At 41.4% G+C, this 26,830-nt stretch overlaps 1 protein-coding gene across 1 annotated transcript in view; it reads left to right on the forward strand.

Annotated features, from left to right (window-relative positions):
• Fbxl13 (F-box and leucine rich repeat protein 13) overlaps positions 1-26,830 on the forward strand; it is a 192,167-nt gene that overhangs the window by 1,591 nt on the left and 163,746 nt on the right. The window contains exons 2-3 of the mRNA XM_052173092.1: positions 11,947-12,050; positions 12,604-12,694. Coding sequence (XP_052029052.1) covers positions 11,947-12,050; positions 12,604-12,694 — 195 coding nt within the window. The remainder of the gene's footprint in view (positions 1-11,946; positions 12,051-12,603; positions 12,695-26,830) is intronic.

A 26,830-nucleotide genomic window follows, 5' to 3' on the forward strand; every position in this document is an offset into this window, starting at 1 on the left:
GCACACTCATTCACTGTCCCTCAGAGACCATTAAGGTGACTTCCATTCTGCCAGGTCGCCCTGTATTTACATGCCTATCTGATTCAAATCCCCAAAGCCTTTCGCTCTTGTAAAAGCCATCTGCAAATATGTACAGCACATAATATTTTATTGCAGACATCTATGCCTGTTTAGCCTCTTCTGAAGTGTGTTCTGTGTGTTCTTAGTAAACCTAGTTGTTCAGTAAATCTAGTTGTCCATCCACAATACCGTTTCCCTACAAACCTGTGTACACTCGGATTAAGGAAAAAACCAAAGCAAAGCTTACCTGTGCCAGTGGTTTGTAAAGTTTTACTTGCCAGGGAGACTGAGGCTGAGGCTTGCTTGAGTTCAGGCATAGGAATGGTAACACTCAAAAAAAAAAAAAAAAAAAAAAAAAAAACCCAGAACAAAAAAACAAACCAAAACCCCAACACCAAACCAAACCAAACCCACAACACTTGCCTGATCTACTAAGCTTATTGAATCTGCTGATGTTTAATTTTCACTAGTTTTGGAACCAATTGCTTAAATCTATTGTTATTTTTTACCCAATTCTTTTCTCTTGTAGGAATCAAATCATGAATATAATAAAATTTTACCATTATCCTCAGTTTTAGCTTTGTCCTGATAACTCTTTTTTGTCTTCTGGATACTATTTTGGATATTTTTCATTGACTGATTTAGTCGATTGCTAACTTTACTAATTTTGCTTTATGTTGTGTCTCATCCCAACTGTTGAATATATTAAGTGAAATCTTTTTTTTTTTTCTTTTTCTTTTGTTGAGACAGGGTTTCTCTTTATAGCCCTGGCTGTCCTGGAGCTCACTCTGGACCACGCTGGCCTCAAACTCAGAAATCCTCCTGCCTCTGCCTCCCAAGTGCTGGGATTAAAAACATGTGTCACCACTGCCCAGCGTGAAATCTTACCTGTAGATAGTGTATTTTTCAGTCCTGGAATGCCCATCGATTCCTTTTAATGCATTCCACTTTTTAAAATTGTGAAGATATCTTTTCATCTATTTTGCTATAATCTCCTGTTTTGTAAAGACCACTCTCTGGAGAGCTGGTCACACTTGTCTATAGTCCCAGTTCTTGGGAAGCTAGGACAAGAGGCTTGCTTAGAGGCCAGACTGGGCCTAAAACAAAAACAAGAAGAAACACAGGTTCCTTCAACATCCTGATCACTTTTGGGTCTGTTGTCTGTTGTTTCTTTTCTTTCCGTGATTATCAGAGGAATTGCCTCTACATATAGAGTGATTTATAAAAGAGAGCAGTAGACATTCTCCACAATGCATCTTCAGCAGAGAAAGCCCCCCTTTCCTCACTCTTGCGGGAGAGCTGACCTCGATCTAGGCGGATAAAGCTGCAGGTCCCCTCGCTTTTCCTGTGAATGTCTCTTATTGCTGTGCCAGCGGGCTCCCAGCTGCCTTCTTGAACACCACAGACCGGAACATACTTGTTATCTAGCAAATGGCCACAAAAGCTAGCTGGGTTTCTTTTTCTTTTTTTCTTTTTCTTTTATTGAATATAATCTTCATTTACATTTCAAATGGTAAACCCCCAACCCCTCCTCCTACCCCCTGCCTCCAAGTATATGCCCCTCCACCCAACCCCCGGCCCCCTCCCCCCTCAATTTCCCTCGTTGGGGCATCTATTGAGCCTTCACCTGACCAAGGACCACTCCTCCCACTGATGCCCACAAGGCCTTCCTCTGCCACATTTTGGGCTGGAGCCATGTGTACCCCTTGGTTGATGGTTCAGTCCCTGGGAGTCCTGGGGCATGTGGGTGGCCGACGTCATTGTTCTTCCCATGGGGCTGTAAACCCCTTCAGTTCCTCAGGACCACCCTCCAACTCCCCCACTGAGGACCCCACACTCAGTCCAATGGTTGGCTGCTACCATCTGCCTCTGTATGTGTAAGGCTCTGGCAGGGCCCCTCCGGAGACAACCATGGTATGCTCCTTTTGGTATACACTTCTTGTTGTCCATAGTAGTGTTGGGGTTTGGTGACTGTTTATTGGATGAATCCCCAGGTAGGGCAGTCTCTGGGTGGCCTTTACTTCAATCTCTGCTCCACACTTTGTCTCCCTTATTGTTCCTGTGAGTATTTTGTTCCCTTTCTCAGAGGAACCAAAGCAGTCCTCCTCCTTCTTGAGCTTCCTGTGCTGGGTGAATTGTAACTTGTTTACTTTGAGGCTTTGGGCTAGCATCTGCTTATCAGTGAGTGCATACCATGTGTGTTCTTTTGTGACTGGGTTACCTCGCTCAGGATGACACTTTCTAGTTCCATCCATTTGCCTAGGAATTTCATGAATTCATTGTTTTTAATAGCTGAATAGTATTCCACTGTGTATATATACCACAGTTTCTGTATCCATTCCTCTGTTGAAGGACATCTGGGTTCTTTCCAGCTTCTAGCTATTATAAATAAGGCTGCTATGAACATAGTGGAGCATGTGTCCTTATTACGTGTAGGAGTGTCTTCCGGGTATATGCCCAGAAGTGGGATAGCTTTCTACTAGTGGTAGATTACCCCTGCCTGGACCCAGCCCAGTCTTTATTCTAGACCCAGAGCTGGGAGTGAGGACTGAGCTTTGTTAGTTCACTGAAGAAGATTCTTCCTCCGGTGAAATTTGACGACTCTCCAGTGTCTTACATGTATTTGCCCTAGGGAGGAGGCACACACCCATGTGGAGGCCAGAGATCAACACTGGGCACCTTAGTCACTCTCCTGAAAGTTGTTCTCTGACCCTCCACACATGCACACACAGTAAATAAATGAATCAGCCAATCGACAAAAAAGTAAATGTTAAAAAACATAAAAATAAAAAGTAATATCATTTTGTCAGGAAATAATCTTTCTCTGTTTCTTTCTCAGTTCATGTGATTCAGGAAATAATTTTTCAGTGTTTTCCATTTCACAGTGAGCTAGCCTTCACTAGATCTAGCCATCACTAGAATCTAATAAGATGTTCTTGCTGTTTAAGTATGTTGCCTACACAAAAGATATTGTACTGACTGGTTTTGTGTCAACTTGACACAAGCTGTAATTATCACAGAGAAAGGAGCCTCTTTTGAGGAAATGCCTCCATGAGATCCAGCTGTAAGGCATTTTCTCAATTAGTGATCAAGGGGGAAGGGCCTATTATGGGTGGTACCATCTTTGGGCTGGTATTCTTGGGTTTAATAAGAAAGCAAGCTGAGCAAGCCAGGGGAAGCAAGCCAGTAAGTAACATCCCTACATGGCCTCTGCATCAGCTCCTGCTTTCTGACCTGTTTGAGTTCCAGTCCTGACTTCCTTTGGTGATGAACAGCTGTGTGGAAGTGTAAGCTCAATAAACCCTTTCCTCCCCAGCTTGTTTCTTGATCATGATGTTTGTGCAGGAATAGAAACCCTGACTAAGACATATATGAACATAAAAAGTTAGTAGCATCCATTTTTAAAAGCTCTTGGAACTAAGTATTTTAAAATAGTTTTTGGATGTATGTGTTCATGTGATGAGGGTCTCTTTGTTCTTTGATGCTAGACTTGTTGGTCCTTGAGTATCAGGGAGTCTCCTGTCTCTAGTCCCCCATCCCAGGGCTGCTGGGATTATAGGTGTATGCTATGAACCTGGCTTTACGTGGGTCCTGGGGATTCAAACTCAGGTCCTCAAGTTTGTGAGGTAAGTGCTTTACCCAATGAGCTATTTCCTCAATTCAGAGTTAGATATTTTAAGTGTTTGTTTTATAATTTAAATAAATGAAGTAAATGGTTGGATACTAAGACAATTGGTCAACAAATGTTTACCCTATATAAATCATTTTATGGTTTAGGAACTATATGTTTTAGAAACTCCAAATTAAAAAAAAATGTAATGGCCACAACAAGGGGCTGTACCCTCAAGGGATTGTAGGAAACATGAGTACTAGTGTTTATTTCTGATTCAGTATGGTCGTCTCTTATCTTAGAATGTAGACACTGTGCACCCGGTGTAAATGTCTCACTGTCTGTCCTTTGGAGGTATTCTGAAAGGCACTTATATTTTTAAACAAATCATTAAAGTAGGAGCCCTTGCAATGATGCTCAGTTGGTAGGATTTGGGTGCATCAAAAAAATCAGACATGTATATGTATTTCTCTAACTTTCAACTTGGTAGAACTGGGTAAGTTACCTACTAACACACATGCCTGCTCCAGAGAGATCAAAGATGAGCTATGTGTTTATGGCTTCAGTGACTACAAAATTATTAAACAAACAAAGAAACTTAACAATTGTATCAAAGTAAGAAACTACATTTCCAACTGTGAGGTTGATTTCAATTTAAAGTGGAGGAAAATGGTAGCAGTGTGCAAAGCTGGCTCTAACCAGCAGAGGGCGAGCTACAGTCACAAATCATGACGTTAAAGCCACTTGAATTTTATATATACACACATATATATATGCATATGTATGTATGTGAAATTTATATGGCTTATATTTCTTTTAAGATTCATTTGTTAATTTGTACTTGAAAAATGCATTTATTTATAAGCCACATATTCTTTTATTGGTTATTTGTTTTAAAGGCAGAGACGTGTCAGGGGTGCAAAAAGGAGGCCCAGTGGTTTGTATTTTCTCTCAAAGCTATGTGAGAGGTTAAGAAAGGAAATTGCAACCCTGTCTCGAAAACAAAACAAAACAAAGCAAAACAAAACAAAACAAAAACCAACGAAAGGAAATTGCAATAAGAGTAGGTACCTCTCCTCATAATAAGGCAGGATGAGGCAACCCAGTAGGAGGACAAGAGTTCCCAAAGCAGGCAAAAGCATCAGAAATAGCCCCTGGTCCTTCTGTTAGGAGACTCACAGAAACACCAAGCTACACAGCTGTAACATACATGCTGAGGGCCTAAGTCAGACCCACACAGGCTCCCTGATTGTCAGTTCAGTCGCAGTGAGCCCCTATGAGTCCAGTTTTGTTGATTCTGTGGTTTTTCTTGTGGTGTCCTATGAAATTTGATATGCCACGTTTGGTTGATATCTTTGGGAGGCCACAATTTTTTTTTCTTTTTTGGGGTGGGGGTGGGGGTTGGATTTTGGTTTTTTCGAGACAGGGTTTCTCTGTGTAGCCCTGGCTGTCCTGGAACTCATTCTGTAGACCAGGCTGGCCTCGAACTCGGAAATCCGCCTGCCTCTACCTCCCAGAGTGCTGGGATTACAGGCGTGCGCCACCACCGCCCAGCTCTCCATTTTCTGAAGAAACAGAGAAGAGGATGGGGGTGGAGTGGGATGGAGAAGATGGGGGGGCAGAAGGAGGGAGGAGCAATTTTGATCTGGGATGTATGAGAGAATAGTTTAATTTAAAAATAAAGAAAAGGAAATTCCTTGAGCCGGACCAACCTGGGGACATAGTAAAGCCTGCCTCAGTGTAAACATTTTCCATAGTTACAAGAATCAGGAATTTCGATGTAGCAAGGGACAGTTTGCAGGTTTGGGAGAGGAGGGCTGCTTTACTAACTTATTTTGCTGGACCTTTGGGTAAAGTTTATGGCTTCTTGGGTGTGGGGGAGAAAACTTTGCAGCCCAGCCAGCTGGTTCCCAGATGTAGTTCTAAGGGAAATCAACACAGAAGATACAAAAAGCTGGCAACTCATTATTTCTCCGAGGAGTTACTTTATCTAGGGATTAGCCACATCCGATGATCCGTCTCTCCATTGGTGATGCAGGCTGACGGGTATTCAGATTGTTATCTTGTTTCTCACATCCCAGTGGCTCCTGCTTCTCGCTTGTGATGGAATCATCCATTCTGAGCTAAGCATGCCAGTGCTCCCGTAGTCCCAGTGCTCCCGTAGTCCCAGTGCTCCCATAGTCCCAGTGCTCCCGTAGTCCCAGTGCTCCCGTAGTCCCAGTGTTCCCGTAGTCCCAGTGCTCCCGTAGTCCCAGTGCTCCCGTAGTCCCAGTGCTCCCGTAGTTCCAGTGCTCCCGTAGTCCCAGTGCTCCCGTAGTCCCAGTGCTCCCGTAGTCCCAGTGCTCCCGTAGTCCCAGTGTTCCCGTAGTCCCAGTGCTCCCATAGTCCCAGTGCTCCCGTAGTCCCAGTGTTCCCGTAGTCCCAGTGTTCCCCGTAGTCCCAGCAACTTGGGAGACCAAGGTGGGAAGGTTGCTTGGTGTGGTTACCCAGACCAGCCTGGATAACACAATCAGACTCTGGCTCAAATAGACACTCCCCTCTAGCACTTGTCCCAAGGGGTGCTTTCTACTCCCCAAGGTAGCTTCTACAAGGCCAAGCCAGCTGGATACTTTTAATAAGCTCAAGAAGGTTCCATTTATAAAGCCACTATAGTTAAAAGGTGGTATCCTCTGTTTAAATTTTGGCAAGACATAGCTGATTTACTCTCAAGTGTTCATTATTGAAACGTAAAGTAAAGCATACTGGAAAGCAATGTTTTGCTAGCTCCATCTCCACCTCAGAAGTGAGAGACTGCACTTTGGCTTGTTTGATGAGGGTTGGGGAAGGGATAGGAAAAACTTTGAACAGTGTTTCCATCTCTGGAACTGTGATTCTCACAGGGCACTTTTTCTTAATAAAGCAACCTCTTCTTTTCTTTTCTTTTCAAAAGGTATAGATATCTAAGACTTCTATACGATTTGTTCTATTGTCTGCTTCAAAGATATATTCTATTGTCTGCTTAAAAGAACAACACATTTCCAAATAGATATTATGAGCTCTCCAGTTCTGTGGAAAGCTACACACGTGCATACCTCTGTGTGGGTACATGGTATGGCTAAGGAGCTCAAGGACAAGGCTTCATCACGAATGACTCTGGTCTGAATGTGTCCCAACAAGGCTCATGTGTTAGAATGTCAGCTCCCAGTGCAGCGGTAGAGGGACTTCTCACAGCAGCCTTGGTCATGGGCCACCGGCCATAAAATTCAGCTTCCCCTGTCCTCTCTAGCCCAGCACAACAGTCCTCACCAAGTGCTGGCACCGCCCTCTTGCAGTCCCAGCCTCCAGATCATAAGCCATAAGAAACTGTGAATTACCCAATCTGTGTTCTTCTGTTATTGCAGCCAATAGAATTGGGGCAAGGATCTACTGGGCTTAGTCTTCAGAGAGTAACCCTGTCTACTGCTTCCTGCCTCCATCCATGGCTACTTTGATGGGGCTTCTGGGTTTGCTTTTCCTGCTTTCCTACCTAGCAGCTCTCTTCTCTACAGGGCCACACAGTCAATAATTGCTTTTATCTCCATAGTCTTGGAGCAGTTTCTATATTACTATTGAAGCTGTTAACGTATTTAGCATACTACCTGGGTGTCTGACATGATAAACACATTGTATTTCCTCAAGTCTGTCTGTCTCTGCTCCTACCCTGCCCATCTCAACCCCGAGCTGTACTAGTCAATTAACCACTTTGTTGTTTATATCTGAGCTATGGTTCAAGGACATCCTCTTTTTTTTGCCCTTTTATTCTTAAATGTGTTTTCCCCTTCTAACTTCTTGTGTTTAGCTTGGTATACAATCAGCCACTGGTGCTATCACACTGCACTTTCAGTGGCTTAAGGGAGTTTCTTCGCTTCGGCCCCTTCCTTTAGTGGAGGTCAGCACCTGGGTAGGTAAGGACTCCAGTGCTTGCTTGCTGTGTCATCTGAGCGTTCTTTCTGCTCTAGGCACAATTCAGAGCGGTCTGTAGATGTTAATGCGTTTAGTCTTCATGAGGGTCCTGTGACTACAAACCTTCCTATCCCACCTAAGGCATCAAGAACAAAAGCAACTCCCTTTTATACACAACAGGTGCTCTTGTCTGCTGAGCTGGTCTCCCCAGCCCTTCTCTTTGAGCAGAAAGAAACTCTGGAGGAGTTAGCTCTGTGGTCCTTGCTTCTCCTAGCATCTCCGAGGCCCTAGGTTCCATCCTCAGCACTTCAGAACAAGCCAACAGAAAATACTTGTGTGTTCCCTAGTCACACGGGTTGGCTATGTGCAGTCCACTCGTTAATGTGTACAGTGGCGTGCTGTGTCATTTTGTCCATTACGATCAGCGTTGCCTCCTTTTTGGAGACATATCTTCTCAATTTAACAAGGCTTCTGCAGGAGAAGCTTCTGGGGAAGCAGCCTTTTGATCTGGAGAGCTTGGAAATACAAGGCAACATACACTTTCTGATATTCTAACTCCTAACTTCCTTCCTTCCTTCCTTCCTTCCTTCCTTCCTTCCTTCCTTCCTTCCTTCCTTCCTTCCTTCCTCCCTCCCTCCCTCCCTCCCTCCATCCCTCCCTCCATCCCTCCCTTCTTCCTTCATTTCCCCCCTCTCTCTTTTCATTCTTTCTTTTCTTTCTTTTTTGACAGGTTTCTCTGTGTAACAGCCCTGTAGACCAGGTTGGTCTTCAACTCACAGACATCTACCCGCCACTACGAACCTGAAACCTCCCTCCCCCAAATCCCCTAATTCCCATAAAGCTTAGCTCCAGTAAGTCACTAACTCCCAGACAGCTGTGTGCATGTGAATTTCTCAAGGAGCTTGCTAAAAGTGTAAAACCCTAGGTAGCATCCTGAAAATGCAGGTTGCTATCCAAATACTTGTAGAGTAAATGTCCTCTAAACAGCAGAATGTGAAGGAGAGGATAGGCTGAAGAGTGGGGAAAGTAGAAGCCTCTGGAATGTGCAGACCCACACAGCAAGTGCCAGACACAGGGCCTTTCAGCAGAGCCATTCAGGAAGCTGATGTTGTGGAGGGATCTAGCGCTATTACTAAGTCAATTGATGCCTTTTTGGTAATAGCCACCTTTTAAAATCCAGTTTGCAGTTGTGGTTAGGAACCAAGGGTGTCTTTCTTTTTTAATTAATCATCTCATTTGTTTACATCGCAAATGATATCCCCCTTCCCAGTTACCCCTCCACAAACCCCCTCCACATCCGCCCTCTTCCCCTTTGCCTCTGAGGGTGCTCCCCAACCCACCTACCCACTACCACCCCACTGCTCCAGCATCCCCCTACCCTGGAGCATCAAACCTCCACAGGACCCAGGGCCTCCCCTCCCATTGATATCAGACAAGGCCATCCTCTGCTATATATGCATCTGGAGCCATGGACCCCTCCCTGTACACTCCAGGGTCTAGTCCCTGGGAGCACTAGGTGGTTCTACCCACCAACGTGGTTCTTCCTATGGGGTTACAATCCCTCTCTGCTCCCCCAGTCCTTCCGCCATCTCCCCTACCAAGGTTCTGGAGCTCAGTCTGATGGTTGGCTTCAAGCATCCACATCTGCATTGGTCAGTTGCTGGCAGAACCTCCCAAGGAACAAGCTACCCCAGGTTCCTGTCAGCAAGAGACTCTTGAGCACAGCAACAATGTGTGTGTGTGTGTGTGTGTGTGTGTTTGGTGGGGTGAGTTGGATCCCAGATGGGATAGTCCCTGGATGGCCCTTCCTTCAGCCTCTGCTCCATTTTTTGTCCCTGTTATTCCTTTGAACAGGAACATTTCTGGGTAAAAATTGAACAATTTATTGGCATTCTTCTGCATGCTGAGCACCAGATGAACCAGGACCATTTGTTGAAAATGCTGTCTTTTTTTCCACTGGATGGTTTTAGCTTCTTTGTCAAAGATCAAGTGACCATAGGTGTGTGGGTTCATTTCTCGGTCTTCAATTCTAGTCTATTGATCTACCTGCCTGTGTCTGTACCACTACCTTGCAGGTTTTTATTTATTTATTTTTTTATTTTTTGGATTTGGTTTTTTCGAGACAGGGTTTCTCTGTATAGACATGACTGTCCTGGAACTCACTCTGTAGACCAGGCTGGCCTTGAACTCAGAAATCCCCCTGCCTCTGCCTCCTAGAGTGCTGGGATTACAGGTGTGAGCCACCACCGCCCGGCTTACCTTGCAGTTTTTATCACTATTGTTCTGTAGTACAGTTTGAGGTTGGGGTGATGATTTCCTCCCTATCGAAGTTCTTTTATTGTTGAGAATAGCTTTCGCTATTCTGGGTTTTTTTGTTATTCCAAACGATTTGAGAATTGCTCTATTTTAACTCTATAAAGAATTGAGTTGGAATTTTGATGGGGATTGCATTGAATCTGTAGATTGCTTTTGGTGAGATGGCCATTTTTACTACATTAATCCTGCCAATCCATGAGCATGGGAGGTCTTTCCATCTTCTGAGGTCTTCATAAATTTCTTTCTTCAGGGACTTGAAGTTCTTGTCATACAGATCTTTCACTTGCTTGGTTAGGTTCACACTAAGATATTTTATATTATTTGTGACTGTTGTGAAGGGTCATTTCCCTAATTTTCTCAGCCCATTTATCCATTGAGTATAGGAAGGCTACTGATTTGTTAGAGTTAATTTTATATCCAGCCACCTTGCTGAAGTTGTTTATCAGCTGTAGAAACTCTCTGGTAGAATTTTTGGGGTTGTTTATCAGCTGTAGAAACTCTCTGGTAGAATTTTGGGGTCGCTATGTGTACTATTACATCATCTGCAAATAGTGATATCTTGACTTCCTCCTTCCCAATTTGATCTTTTGTTGTTGTTGTTGTAGTATAATTGCTCTGGCTAGAACCTCAAGTGAACCAAGGATGTCTTATGCAACCATATTTAGGCTTTAAGTAGCTGAGCTTCTCCTGAGAGAGGCTGGAGAGGGACTGGACCAGGAATCTAAAAAATCTAAAAGGTTGTTACAGCTTATTTTCTTTAAAATAATAATAAAAAAAGATTTTTCTTGTGTGTGTGTGTGTATGTGTGTTTTACCTGAATGTATGTATGTGCACTTCATACATGCCTGTGCCCACCAAGGCCATGAAAGTGGGCTATATCCACTGGAGCTAGAGATGTCAACAGCCCCATGCTGTCATGAGGGCTAGGAACCAAACCTGGATCTTCTACAGAACAGTGGAGGTCCCCTTAACTTTCCATTGGTATAGCCCTTGTTCAGTTCATGATTGGATAGTCACATTGGTGAGATTGTATGGGTATAGCTTCTGATGTTACTAGTAGACATACTCTCACAGCAAACTTCCTGCCCCTCTGGCTTTTACAGTCTTCCTGCTCTTCTTCTGTAATGTCCCGTTAGTAGCTGTATCCATCAGAACTGGGCTCTACAGATCTGTAGATTGATTGATTGTGGTTTTCTATAGTGGCCTACATCTGTTGCAAAGAAAAGTTTCCTTGATGAGGGATGAGGGCTCTACTTCTCTCCAACAGTAGATTTTGAATTTAGATTTTATCTGTCATTTTATGTTTTGGCTTGAGGAATTTTTTTTTAACTTAAGAAATGGGGGCTGGAGAGATGGCTCAGTGGTTAAGAGCACCGACTGCTCTTCCAGAGGTTCTGAGTTCAATTCTCAGCAACCACATGGTGGCTCACAACCATTTGTAATGGGATCTGATTCTCTCTTCTGCTATGTCTGAAGGGAGCAATGTTATACTCATATACATAAAGTAAATAAATAAATCTTAAATTCTTTTTAAAAAACGGTTCCTCTTTCTTTTGTTTTTTGTGATTTTGTTTGTTTGGTTTTGGTTTTTGGATTTTTTTTTCTTGAGACAGGGTTTCTCTGTATAGCCCTGGCTGTCCTAGACTCCTATAGACCAGGTTAGCCTCAGACTCTCAGAGATCTGCCTACTTCTGACTCTCAGGTATTGGGATTAAAGAAGTGCACTCACCACTGCCCACCTCTTCATTCTTAAAAAGGGTAGAAACCCTGGATCTAAGCCTTGTAATTATCTTCAGATTTGTATAAAAATCTTCTTACATAACACAAAAACGGTGTAGCAACTTCTATTGTGCCATCTGTAAGAGTTTTTAAACAGAGGCAAAATGTCCTGAATTTTGATTTGACTATAGCAGCATGCTAACACAGTAAATAGGACGAGAGATATATGAGTGAAAACATGTACACATATATACATACATATACATACATGTGTGGATGCAAACGCACTGATTCCATCTTCTTATTCTTCTCTTTAACAGGCGCTGTTATGTGGTTTACTTGTGACATGTCCTGACGACCCACTGAAATATTTAGAGCACATGATCCTAACTATCATTAAAAGAGGTCTGGAGAACCTTCTTTGGTAAGTATTATTTTGAGGAATGATAGGGAAGTATTTTGGAGGAAAAGTCCTTTGTATACTATCATGATAAGGTCTTGCCAATGAGTGTTTCAAATCTGGGGCTTATTAAGGAATCCCTCTATATGCTGTTAGGGCCCCAAGATTTAATGGGAACAATATGCTCACTGATTGCCAGTTGGAGACACACAGTGAGCTCCCATTTGTTGGTTCTAGGACAGAGTGTTTCAAGGCGAGCATGAGAAAAGGGTAGCACACCCTCCGTGGAAGCTTAGCAAAATTCTTGGCAAGGTGATTCTGACCGGCCTCCTGGGGGGGGCGGGATTCTAACCATCCTCCTCCTGGGGGGGGATTCTGACCGGCATCCTGGGGGGGGATTCTAACCGTCCTCCTCCTGGGGGAGGGATTCACTACCCCTTCCCCCAACTCTCTGGACAATCAGTGGCTCCGTATAGAATGACTTGAAAATGGAATTAATCTTGACCTTCCTTTGTGCTTTCATTAAAGAGACATATGCATTGATCCATCTTCATCTTGCTTTGTGATTTTATTAAAGGGACATGTGTATTCATCCATCACTGAAACCGAGAGTTCGAAGACTGTCTGAAACTTACTTGGATGAACTTTTTGGACTGGATGACCAGCTGGTAATTAACCAAGCATCTCAAACACACATTAAATTCTGATGGAAATGTCCAAATAGAGTTTAGGGTTTATTTGGGGCTGGGAGGGGATGAGGTCATAATCTTTTTTGAATTAAGGCCACTGAGGAGGAAAGCGAGAGTACCGAGCGAAACACCCCCATATTTCTAAGGAGTAGTCAGGCTTCCCCTCTTTCTATTTCTGTCTGCTTTTCTTCTTTTCTTCCTCTTATATGCAGAAATGGTATTATAAAAGCTGGGGTTAATAGCATACCCTGTAATCCCAGCACCCAGGAGCCTGATGCAGGAGGTTGGACAGATGGAGGCCGACTTGGGCCAAGTGGCAAGATCCCCTCTCAGAAACAAAGCTAAAGCTTTAGAGATCCTCTGAGGCAGGGTGCTTCCCTTTCTACTTCCTTCCTCGTGTCTCCACCCTCCACTGTCTGCTGGTGGCCACAATAGATAGCTGAGGACAAGGGGAGACATGCTTGCAGAGTTATGACCAAAGGTTAATAATGAGGTCGAACTTGAGGCCAGACCTGCTTGTTCCTGAGAGGAGGAGCCTCTGGCAGCTTGCTTTGATCCTTTAAAGAGAGCAAGGGAGTAAATACTGGAGATGGAGAATTTTAGAACAATGTGTGTGCATGTGCATGTGTGTGTGTGTGTGGTGGCAAAAGCACACGAAGAGAGAAATATCAACAAAAATTAGATATGATTAGAACAGTGTATGACACGTGGTGATGCCAGGAATGTGGTCCATATAAGTCCAAGCAAAACTCGTGACTAAGGAGAGCCCGGACACAGGCGTGTCGGGGTGTCCCTGCATGGAGGCCCAGAGAGGGCACTGTGTGAAGCTGTGAAGGGGAATCTGGATTGCCTTGGAGACCCCAAGATGTTAGAGACGCTGGATACCCACAGAGGAAAACAGGGAGTGGAAACAGCCCAAGAGAAAGAAGTGTGTTATAGTCAACAAAAAATGAAAAGAGTTGAGATTTGCAAAGCGTTTTGGCATCAGACATGCAGATGCAGAACTTGGAGTTTGCCCATCTGGTTTTCTGTCTTGCTTTGGTCCTGAATTTCCTCACTATGCTTCCTTCCCTACGTTTTTGAATAGTAATGTATGTCCTATGCCATTATATGTTGGAAGTCTGTGATCTGTTTTTGATTTGGCTTTACAGAGGATTACAGTTAAGAGATTGCATGAATCTCAAAAGACACTTTGAACGTCGGACTTTTAAACAAGTTTGAGACTGTTAAAGACTATGAGGACTTTTGGAGTCGTATTAAATGCATTTTGTATTATGTTATGGCTACAAGCCTATGGGAGCTGGGGAGTGGAATGTGGTGGTTTGAATAGGTATGGCCCCCAGAGACTCATGTGCTCGAATGCTTGGCCCATAGGAAGTGGCACTGTTAGGAGATGTGGCCTTGTTGGGATAGGTGGCTTTGTAAGTGCATCACTGTTGGGGCGGGCTTTGAGGTCGGATATGTTCAAGTTACACCCAGTGTGGCACTGAGTTCCCTTCTGCTGCCACAAATCAAGATGTAGAACTCTCAGCTGTTTCTCCAGCACCAAGCCTGCCTGCCTGGATGCTGCCATGTTTCTTACCGTGATGACAATGGACTAAACCTCTGAAACTGTAAGCCAGTTTCCATCTGTGGTAATTGAGAGTTTTCCTGGGTATTGTAGCCTGGGCTGGCATTTGTGTTCTCTTAGGGTCTATATGACATCTGCCCAGGATCTTCTAGCTCTCATAGTCACTGATGAGAAGTCTGGTGTAATTCTGATAGGTCTGCCTTTATTATTATTATTATTATTATTATTATTATTATTATTATTATTAATCTATATTCTTTGTTACATTCCAAATGATTTTCCCTTTCCCAGTTTCCCCCTCCACATAAGTCCCACTCTTCCCTCCACCTGTTCTCCAATCAACCCCCTCCTACTTCTCTGTCCTGGTTCTCCCTCTACAATGCTGGATCAAGCCTTTCCAGGACTAAGGACATCTCCTTCCTTCTTCTTGGGAATCATTTGATATGTGAATTGTGTCTTGGGTATTCAGAGCTTCTGGGCTAATATCCAGTTATCAATGACTGCATTCCATGTGTGTTCTTTTGTTATTGGGTTACCTCACAATTAGGACCTCAATATTAGGATGATATTTTCCAGATCCAACCATTTGCCTAAAAATTTCACGAATTCATTGTTTTTAATTGCTGAGTAGTATTCCATTGTGTAAATATACCACATTTTCTGTATCCATTCCTCCACTGAGGGACATCTGGATTATTTCCAGCTTCTGGCTATTATAAATAAGGCTGCTATGAACATAGTGGAGCATATGTCCTTATTGCATGCTGGGGAATCCTCTGGGTATAGGCCCAGGAGAGGTATAGCAGGGTCCTCCAGAAGTGTTGTTTAGATCTGTACCCCATTATTATTATTATTATTATTATTATTATTATTTGATTTTGGTTTTTCCGAGACAGGGTTTCTCTGTGTAGCCCTGGCTGTCCTGGAACTCACTCTGTAGACCAGGTTGGCCTTGAACTCAGAAATCTGCCTGCCTCTGCCTCCCAGAATGCTGGGATTACAGGCAAGTGCCACCACCGCCCGGCTTGTACCCCATTTTTTAATAGGGTTATTTGGTTTTCTGGGGTCTAACTTCTTGAGTTCTTTGTATATATTGGATATTAGCCCTCTGTCAGATGTAGGGTTGGTGAAGATCTTTTCCAAGTGTGTTGGTTGCTGTTTTGTCTGCTTGACAGTGTCCTTTGCCTTACAGAAACTTTGTAATTTTATGAGGTCTAATTTGTCAATTCTTGATCTTTGAGCGTAAGCTATTGGTGATCTGTTCAGGAACTTTTCCCCCATGCCCATGTCCTCAAGGGTCTTCCCCAGTTTCTTTTCTATTAGTTTCAGTGTGTCTGATTTTATGTGGAGGTCCTTGATCCACTTGGAGTTGAGCTTAGTACAAGGAGATAAGAATGGATGAATTTGCATTCTTCTGCATGCTGACCTCCAATTGAACCAGCACCATTTGTTGAAAAGGCTATCTTTTTTTCCACTGGATGTTTTCAGCTCCTTTGTCGAAGATCAAGTGACCATAGGTGTGTGGGTTCATTTCTCGGTCTTCAATCCTATTCCATTGATCCGCTTGCCTGTCACTGTACCAATACCATGCAGTTTTCATCACTATTGCTCGGTAGTAAAGTTTGAGGTCTGGGATACTGAATCCCCCTGAAGTTCTTTTACTGTTGAGAATAGTTTTAGCCATCCTGGGTTTTTTGTTATTCCAGATGAATTTGAGAATTGCTCTTTCTAGCTCTATGAAGAACTGAGTTGGGATTTTGATGGGGCTTGCATTAAATCTGTAGATTGCCTTTGGCAAGCTAGCCATTTTAACTATATTAATCCTGCCAATCCATGAGCATGGAATATTTTTCCATTTTCTGAGGTCTTCTTCAATTTCCATCTTCAGAGACCTGAAGTTCTTTTCATACAGATCTTTTATTTGTTTGGTTAGAGTCACACCAAGATACTTTATGTTGTTTGTGGCTATTGTGAAGGGTGTCATTTCCCTTACTTCTTTCTCAGCCTGCTTATCCTTTGAGTATAGGAAGGCAACTGATTTGCTTGAGTTGATTTTATAAGCAGCCACTTTGCTGAAGTTGTTTATCAGCTGTAGAAGTTCTCTGGTAGAGTTTTTTTTAGGGTCACTTAATCATATTATCTGCAAATAGTGATAGTTTGACTTCTTCCTTTCCAATTTGTATCCCTTTGACCTCCTTATGTAATCTAATTGCTCTAGCTAGAACTTCAAGTATTACATTGAAAAGATATGGAGAGAGGGGGCAACCTTGTCTGGTCCCTGATTTCAGTGAGATTGCTTCAAGTTTCTCTCCATTTAGTATGATGTTGGCTACTGGTTTGCTGTATATTGCTTTTGCTATGTTTAGGTATGGGCCTTGAATTCCTGATCTTTCCAAGACTTTTATCAGAAAGAGGTTTTGAATTTTGCCAAATGCTTTCTCAGCATCTAATGAAATGATCATGTTTTTTTCCTTTGAGTTTGTTTATATAATGGATTACATTGATGGATTCTGTATATTGAACCACCCCTGCATCCCTGGAATGAAGCCTACTTGATCATGGTAGGTGATTGTTTTGATGTATTCTTGGATTCGGTTGGCAAGACTTTTATTGAGTATTTTTGCATCAATATTCATAAGGGAAATTGGTCTAAAGTTCTCTTTCTTTGTTGGCTCTTTGTATCAGAGTAATTGTGGCTTCATAAAATGGATCATGTTCTATCTGTTTATATTTAGTGTAATATTTTGAAGAGTATTGGTATTAGGTCTCCTTTGAAAGTCTGATAGAACTCTGCATTGAACTCATCTGCTCCTGACTTTTTTTGGTTGGGAGACTTTTAATGACTGGACTGCTTCTATTTCTTTAGGGGTTATGGGATTGTTTAGATCATTTATCTGACCCTGATCTAACTTTGATACCTGTTATCTCTAGAAAATTGTCCATTTCATCTAGATTTTCCATTTTTGTTGAGTATAGGCTTTTGTAGTAGGATCTGATAATTTTTTTGGATATCCTCAGTATCTGTTGTTCTATCTCCATTTTTATTTCTGATTTTGTTAACTTGGATACTGTCTCTGTGCCCTCTGGGTAGTTTGACTAAAGGTTTAATCTATCTTGTTGGTTTTTTCAAAGAACCAGCTCCTGGTTTGGTTGATTCTTTGTATAGTTCTTTTGGCTTTTACTTGGTTGATTTTAGACCTGAGTTTGATTATTTCCTGTCATTTACTCCTCTTGGGTGTATTCACTTCTTTTTGTTCTAGAGCCTTCAGCTGTGCTGTCAAGCTCTTAGTGTATGCTCTTTCCAGTTTCTTTTTGGAGGCACCCAGAGTTATGCTTTTATTGTGTGCCATAAGTTTGGGTATGTTGTGCCTTCATTTCCCTTAAATTCTAAAAAAAACTTTAATTTCTTTCTTTATTTCTTCCTTGACCAAGGTATTGTTGAGTAGAATGTTGTTCAGTTTCCATGTGTATGTGGGCTTTCTTTTGTTTTTGTTGTTATTGAAGACCAGCCTTTGTCCATGGTGATCTGATAGGGTACAGCTGATAGGGTGATTCTTATATCTGCTGAGGTCTGTTTTGTGACTGAGTATATGGTCAGTTTTGGAGAAGGTACCATGAGGTGCTGAGAAGAAGGTATATTCTTTTGTTTTTGGAAAAAAAGTTCTATAGATATCTGTTAAATTCATTTGGTTCATAACTTCTGTTAGTTTTACTGTTTAGTTTGTGTTTCCCTGATCTATCCGTTGATGAGAGTGGGTGTTGAAGTCTTCCACTATTATTGTGTGGGGTGCAATGTGTGCTTTGAGCTTTAGTAAAGTTTCTTTTATGAATGTGTGTGCCCTTGTATTTGCAGCATACATATTCAGAATTGAGAGTTTATCTTGGTAGATTTTTCCTTTGATAAGTATGAAGTGTCCTTACTTATCTTTTTTGATAAGGTTTTAGGTTGAAAGTCAATTTTATTTGATATTAGAATGGCTACACCAGCTTGGTTTTTGAGACCATTTGCTTGGAAAATTGTTTTCCAGTCTTTTACTCTGAGATAGTGTCTGTCTTTGTGCCAGAGGTGAGTTTCCTATATGCAGCAAAATGTTGGGTCTTGATTATGTATCCAGTCTGCTAGTCTATGTCTTTTTATTGTAGAATTGAGTCCATTGATATTAAGAGATATTAAGGAAGAGTGATTGTTGCTTCCTGTTATTTTTCTTGTTAGAGGTGGGGTTATGTTTGTATGGCTCTCTTCTTTTTGGTTTGTTAAAAGAAGATTAATTTCTTGCTTTTTCTAGTATGAAGTTTCCCTCCTTTTGTTGGTGTTTCCATCGATTATCCTTTGAAGGGCTGGATTTGTGAAAAGATACTGTGTAAATTTGTTTTTGTCATGGAATATCTTGGTTTCTCCTTCTATAGTAATTGACAGATTTGCAGGGCATAGCAGCCTGGGTTGACACTTGTGTTCTCTTAGGGTCTATATGACACCTGTCCAGGATCTTCTAGCTTTCTTAGTCTCTGGTGAGAAGTCTGGTGTAATTCTGATAGGCCTGCCTTTATATGTTACTTGACCTTTTTCCCTTACTGCTTTTAATATTCTTTCTTTGTTTAGTGCATTTGGTAATTTTATTATTATGTGATGGGCAGAATTTCTTTTCTGGTCCAATCTATTTGGAGTTCTGTAGGCTTCTTGTATGTTCATGGGCATTTCTTTCTTTAGGTTAGGGAAGTTTTCTTCTATAATTTTGTTGAAGACATTTACCTTTAAGTTGGATATCTTTGCTCTCTTCCATACCTATAATCCTTAGGTTTGGTCTTCTCATTTTGTCCTGGATTTCCTGGATGTTTTGGTTTAGGAGCTTTTTGCATTTTGCATTTTCTTTGACTGTTGCTTCAATGCTTCCTATGGTATCTTCTGCATCAGAGATTCTCTCTTCTATCTCTTGTATTCTGTTGTTGATGCTTGCATCCATGACTCCTGACTTCTTTCCTAGGTTTTCTATGTCCAGAGTTGTTTCCCTTTGTGATTTCTTTATTGTTTCTACTTCCATCTTTAGATCCTGGATGGTTTTGTTCAATTCCTTCACCTGTTTGGTTGTACCTTCTTGTAATTCTTTAAGGGCTTCTACCTGTTGACCTGTATTTTCCTGTATTTCTTTAAGGGAGTTATTTATGTCCTTCTTGAAGCCCTCTAGTAGCATCATGAGCTGTGATTTTAAATCTAAATCTTGATTTTCCAGTATGTTGGGTTATCCAGGACTTGCTGTTGTGGGAGAATTGGTTTGGGATGGTGCCATGTTGCCTTGATTTCTGTTGGTACATTCCTATGTTTGCCCTTTTCCATCTGGTTATGTCTGGTGTTATTTGGTCCTGCTGTCTATGGCTGGTGTTTGTCCCTCCTGCGTGCCTGCAAGCTTGTCTCAGCACCCCTGGGTACCCAGCTCTCCCCTAGCACAGAGTGCCGTGGTGCTGCCCAACTCCTGGGTGCAGGTAGAGCCTGGATGGACCCTGTCCCAGCTGCTCTGCCACTCCTGTGTTGCCTGTGCTCCTGGCTGTACCCACCTCCTCAGTCGCTAGAGAGAAGATCGAAACTCCCCCTTACTGTTTTTAATATTCTTTCTTTGTTTAGTGCATTTGGTCTTTTGATTATTATGTGACAGGAGTAATTTCTTTTCTGGTCCAGTCTAATTGGAGTTCTGTAGGTTTCTTGTATGTCCATGGGCATCTCTTTCTTTAGGTTAGGGAAGTTTTCTTCTATAGTCTTGTTGAAGATACTTGCTAGTCCTTTAAGTTGGGAATCTTCACTCTCTTCTATACCTATTATCCTTAGGTTTGGTCTTCTCATTGTGTCCTAGATTTCCTGGGTATTTTGGGTCAGGATCTTTTTGCTTTTTGTATTTTCTTTGACTGTTGTGTCAATGTTTTCTATGTTATCTTCTACACCTGAGATTCTCTCTTCTATCTCTTGTATTCTGTTGGTGATGCTTACATCTGTGACTCATGATCTCTTTCCTAGGTTTTCTAGCTCCAGGGTTGTCTCACTTTGTGATTTCTTTATTGTTTCTAGTTCCATTTTTAGATCCTGGATGGTTTTGTTCATTTCCTTTGCCTGTTTGTGTTTTCCCATAATTCTTAAGGGACTTTTGTGTTTCCTCTTTAAGGGCTTCTAGCTGTTTACCTGTGTTCTCCTGTATTTTTTTTAATGGAGTTATTTATGTCCTCCTTGAAGTCCTCTATCAGCATCATGAGATGTGATTTTAGATCTGAATCTTGCTTTTCTGGTGTGATGGTGAATCTAGGTCTTGCTATGTTGGGAGAATTGGGTTCTGATGATGCCAAGTAGCCTTGGTTTTATAAGAAAGCTGACTGAGGAAACTGTGAAGAGTGTCTTAGTCACTGTTCTATTGCTGTGAAGAGACACTACAATCAAGACAACTCTCGAGAAAGAAACCATTTAGTTAGGACTTGCTTTACAGTTTCAGAAGGCTGCTCTATGCTCATCATGATGGGAGCATGGTGTCAATCATGGCATGGAGCTATAGCTGAGAGATTCATCCTCACATACAGGCAACATTCAGAAACACTGACCTGCTGTGTGCTTTTGGAAACCTCCAAAACCACCCCTAATGACACACTTCCTCCAACAAGCTTACACATCCTAATTCATCTAATTGTTTTCAAATAGTTTACACTTCCTGGTAACTCATCATCTAAATATATAAGACCTTGGGTGCCATTCTTGACAGAAGCCATATGGGAAAGGCTATGGCAAGCAAATATGGCTGTGATGGGTGCACTCTGGAGAGGCACAGTCCCAAAGACTTTGTCCTAGGATTGCTTCTCAATGCTGATATGCCTTTCCTATTACATAACCTAATGAGACCTGGGCATCAGCCCACCCTATTGGGCAAATTTCCTGTAGATCCACATGAAGACGAACTTGCATGAATTAATGCTGTTTAGATGAATTAATAACTTTATAGCATTCTTGATTTGATTCAAATAATTTTATGAAGAAAGTTTAAGGAGATGGTTTTAGTTGTTTTGTCAGAAAGATGTGAAAAAGTTAGAACCAAGAATAGAATGTGTCTCTTCATCGTAGAATAGTAAGTAAAGGCTGCATGATAAGGAAAACAATGAACTTTCATAAATTGAACTAGAAACAGAAATAGGCTTGGGATTTATGATCTAGGAAAAACACTCATTCTAGGTCAGATCCAAGGATGAAGCCACAGATAAGCACTATGATAAAGCGAGGCCATGTGAAACTGTTGCTTTAAACTTACAATGAGCTTACAGAATAAACCACTGCTTTAAAATTACTATTGACATCCTTCTGTATGTAACTCCCTTTTATGTAATATTTTATCTGTGAAGTAATTTTATTAAAAACTGTTGTCTAAGAAGGTATAAAAAGACTGGGAGAAAAAATAGTGTGGCTGTTGGTGCTCTGCTCTATCCATCAAGTGAAAATATGCCTGTCTGTCTGTATATATGTACCTATATACATATGTAGGCATATGTATATTAAGTATGCATATACACCTGTGAAGTTGATCAAACATGTGGTCAGGCCTAGCCACTGTGCATTCATGCATGTGTGTGTGTATGTGTGTTTAGTGGTAAAGGCCAACATGTGCCTGTCAAGGTGTACTAACATTCTATCTGGTGATGAAGAAATAATAAAATAGGAAAAAGTGCATACATACAACAAAATATTCTTCAACCATGAAAAAAAGGAAGTTCCTTATTTCCAGAAATATGAATGGAGACAACATTAAGGGAAACCAGTCAGGCTCAGAAAGATCAGCGTCTCATGAGCTCAGTAATAGAACCTAAAAAAATATTGATCTTATAGTTTGAGAGTAGACTGGTCATTATCAGAGGCCTGGGAGATTGGGGCTGGAAGACAAAGAAAACAATGGAGAACGAATGATTAGTGGTCCAGTGACAGACAGATATGCCGGCTGTAGAAGTGGTTATAGGTACAATGTACCAAGCATCTAACAAAGCTAAAGAAGCACTGGCCTGATGGCTCAGCACTGAGACCAATCCCTGGCATCTATATGGTAGAGGAAGAAGCTTTCTGACTCATGTAAGCTGCTCTTTGACTTGCACATAAGAGCTGTGGCATGAACACGCACATCATAAATAAGTAAAAATGTAACAAATAATTTTAGAAACCTAGAAGGTTTTGGAAGTTATTACTATGAAAAAGTGGTAAATGTTTGAGGAGGTATGTTCAAATTACCCAGTGCATATTGAACAAGATGTTATACAGTGTATCATTAGTATATATATTATACTCATATATATATGTATATATATATATACACATATATCTTTTGTTTGTGTGTATCCATTAAAGTAATTGTAAAAAAGAAAAAACAAGGCAGAAACAATGCCATTATTTTACATAATTGCAACAATAGTTGAATATCTCCTAGTGCTAATTATATCCAGGCATAATTATTCCATTTTTGAGTAATTTCCCAAATTGTCTTCTTATTTAAGGTTCTGTTCAAGTCAGAATTCTAATTCTTCTGTAATTAACAACATTTCTCTTGTCTTGTTTCTATTAAGGAATCATAATGTGTCTTATAAACTACTTTACATGATCATTCTTTGCTCCGGCCATACTTGTTGCTAAGTTTTCTATATTCATTGTCGAAAGTTGATGTCATTAAGGTTCTTTTTCTATTTTTTTAAATAAAAAACATTTAAAATTGATTCTATGTGTACGAGTATTTTGCCTGTGTGAATGTCTGAGTACCTCACATGCAGTTCCCGAGGAGGTCAGAAGAGGGCACAGGGTCCCCTGGAACTAGAGTTGCAGATGGTTGTGGAATATGTGGGTGCTGGGAATCCAGCCCAGGGCCTCTGCACGATCAGACAGTGCTCCTAAGTGCTGAGCCATCTCTCAAGTTCCCTGCATTTTTCTCTTTTCATGCTAAACTCTGTCAACTTGGGAGGCCCACATGGTCTGCTTGACTGACTTTTAATTAATGCACCATGAGTCTTAGAAGTCCTTTAGGTCTTAACATAAATGACCACCAGTGATCAGAATCACTGCTTCTAGTTGACAACTGGAACGATTAAATGTCCTGTAGGCAGAGCATAATTGCATATTCATGCTGATCTTGTTCAGGACATGGGTTGGGTCCTGACACCAACATGGCATCTCACAAAAGTCTATAGTTCTAGTTCCAGGGGGTCTGACACCCTCTTCTGGCTCCTAAGTACACCAACTCTCACATGGTACACATTCAGGCAGACACTTAGACACATGAAAAAATATTTTCTTTTAAAGAATACTGAATTCACATTAGAGACATCATACAATTCTTTTTGCCCATAAGATGAATGCATCCTATTAGGTAGTTTCAATGAAAGTAATAACTATTTTTTTTACCCGAAGTACTTATTGTTCAATGTTAATGTCACCTTCTTTTCTCTTTGATATAATTATACTTTTCTAGTTATGTGTAACACTATGAAATGCAGGATTGATATTGAGATATTTCTAATCTATCCCTCTCTTTAGGTAACCATTTTAGTATTTTTTTAGTCTACTCTTTAAAATATGAAAAATTATATTATTTTCCTCTCCTCAGTGACTTCTTACAAACACACACACATACACACACACACACATACACAGAAACAGAGATGTATACAGAGAGACACATAGACACACAGCACAAATCTATCTATAATCTTCTATAAATTTACTCCTTAAATATGTCTAAGAGATATATTCAAATATACAGCTTTAAAAGGTTTCTTTTAAATTTATATTTTGAGAATTTTTTATATGCCATATATAGCTTTTGGCTTTCTGTTTTGTTTTGTTTTGTTTTGAGGCAGAGTTTCTCTGTGTAGCCCTGGCTATCCTGGAATTGCTTTGTAGACAAGGCTGGCCTGGAACAGAAATCTGCCTGCCTCTGTCTCCCAGAGTGCTGGGATTAAAGGGATGACCACCATCACCAGGCCCCATATACAGCTTTTTAAAATGGTGCTATCATCAGAGCATCTAACAAAAACCTAAAATTAAAATAGGAAAAAACCCATGGGATTTAAATAGCCTCACAGATGTAAATAAAGTTAACCCTAGGATCCTAGGGTTTAATGGTCTGCGAGAAGTAGGGCCTGTGCTCTAGATAGGAATGTTGGCAATCAGATCCTGAACCTTGCTATCTGTCATAGTATTTCTTTTCCTTTGAGACCAGATAGAGATGGGCAGTGTAGTGACACACACCTGTAATCCCAGCACTTGGAGGCAGAGGCAGGTAGATCTCTGTGTGCTCGAGGCCAGACTCTTCTACCTAGAATAACTACAGGACAGTCACAGTTACATAGTGAGATCCTGTCTGGGAAAAAAAACCCAACCAACCAACCAACCAACCAACCAACCAACCAACCAACCAACCAAACTAACAAACAAAAGAGACTGGATAATTACTTAACTCCTGAGAAGGCATCAAACTTAAACATTTTATTTTATTTTATTTTATTTTATTTTAATTTTATTTTGTGGTCCTGGTGGGTGAAGCATTCTTGCATGAGTTTTGCTTTGTTTGTTTCTTTTTTTAGAGGAGATTTTTTTGTTTTTGTTTTTTTAGAGTTGAGAATATCATTTTACAGTACTGACAGGCAAAAATCAGTCTCGACTGTGGCCAACGGTCTACAATTGCTTTTTCTTTTCTTTTTGAGCCAAGGTCTCATGTAACTCAGGCTGGCTTTAAACCTTGTTGTAGCTGGGAATGATCTTGATCCTCCTTCCTCTGCCTCTTGAGTGCTGGGATTACAGTCTTGTGCTACTATGGGAATTGGGGGTTTCAGGCATGTATTACTGGGGTTAGAACCTAGGACTTTGTATATGTTGGGCCAACAGTCTACCAACTGAATCCTATCTTCAATTCTGCAATTAAACACTCATAAATATAGCTGATAATAACAATAACATAATTGTTTACCTTGAAATGTTTTAAAGTAAGTGGGATGTAACAAGATCATTCAAAGGTGTGACTCTACTCAGGGAACACGGCAGGAAAGTGGGGAGTGGGGTACAGGATACGTAAGAGCCAGAGGTGAAGAAAGACCAGGATGAAACAGTGTCATGAACAAGACAGATCTGATGTACTCATGAAGTCATAGCTGTGGTTGCCTGTATCAGACCTGAGCAAGATCCAGCCAGTCATCTTTACATCATTGAGGAGGAGTTAGTTTTCTTTAGCGGTATAGTCCCTGGTAGGCTGCCCATGTTCCAAAGGTTAGCTCCATATCCATGCATGTATGAGCAGCATAAACTGGATCTGATTCAACGGTGTATAAAAGGGGGGAGTTATGGGAGTGAGTCTGGGAGAATCAGAGGTGAATGTGGTCAAAAGGCATTGTACATGTGTATGGAGTTTTCAAAGAATTTATGAAAATATATAAAAAGACATGATTTCAGTAAAAAAAGGTGATAAATGTATATAGTATAATTTTTAAATATGTAAATGGTGTTCATTCCTCCCCTCCTCTCCCCAGAGGCAGTTCTGGTCCCATCTCCTTGTCAGTCGTGCCGAGGGCTCTCTTGCACCTCTCTTTTCTTTCTTGACAGGGTCTCTCAGTGTAGTCCTGGCTAGCCTGGAACTTACCTCATAGACAGGCTGGCCTCAAACTCAGAGAGATCCTTCCCCTCCCCACCCCCCTTCTCCACCTCCTCAATGCTGGGATGGAAGGTGTGATATCACCACCCAGCTTTGTCCTACTTATTTCTTTTTTTTTTAATTAGATATATTCTTTATTTACATTTCAAATGATTTCCCCTTTCCTGGTTCCACCCTCCCCTCCAGCCCCATAAACCCTCTTTCCTCCTCCTGTTCCCCAATCAACCCCCTCCTGCTTTCCTGTCCTGGTATTCCCCTACACTGCTGCATAGAGCCTTTCCAGGACCAGGGTCCCTCCTTCCTTCTTCTTGGGCATCATTTGATATGTGAATTGTGTCTTGGGTATTCCCAGCTTCTGGGCTGATATCCGTTTATCAGTGAGTACATACCATGTGTATTCTTTTGTGATTGGGTTGCCTCACTCAGGATGACATTCTCCAGTTCCACCCATTTGCCTAAGAATTTCATCAATTCATGTTTTTAATAGCTGAATAGTACTCCATTGTGTAAATATACCGCATTTTCTGTATCCATGCCTCCATTGAGGGACATCTGGGTTCTTTCCAGCTTCTGGCTATTATAAATAGGGCTGCTATAAACATAGTGGAGCATGTGTCCTTATTACATTCTGGGAAATCCTCTGGGTATATGTCCAGGAGTGGTATAGCAGGGTCCTCAGGTGTACTATGTCCAATTTTCTGAGGAACTGCCAGACTGATTTCCAGCGTGGTAGTACCAGCTTGCAATCCCACCAGCAGTGGAGGAGTGTTCCTCTTTCTCCACATCCTCACCAGCACCTGCTGTTTCCTGTGTTTTTGATCTTAGCCATTCTGACTGGTATGAGGTGAAATCTCAAGGTTGTTTTGATTTGCATTTCCCTGATGGCTAAGGATGTTGAACATT

The sequence above is a fragment of the Apodemus sylvaticus genome, chromosome 2 (assembly GCF_947179515.1).
Source record: "Apodemus sylvaticus chromosome 2, mApoSyl1.1, whole genome shotgun sequence".
Lineage (NCBI taxonomy): Eukaryota > Metazoa > Chordata > Mammalia > Rodentia > Muridae > Apodemus > Apodemus sylvaticus.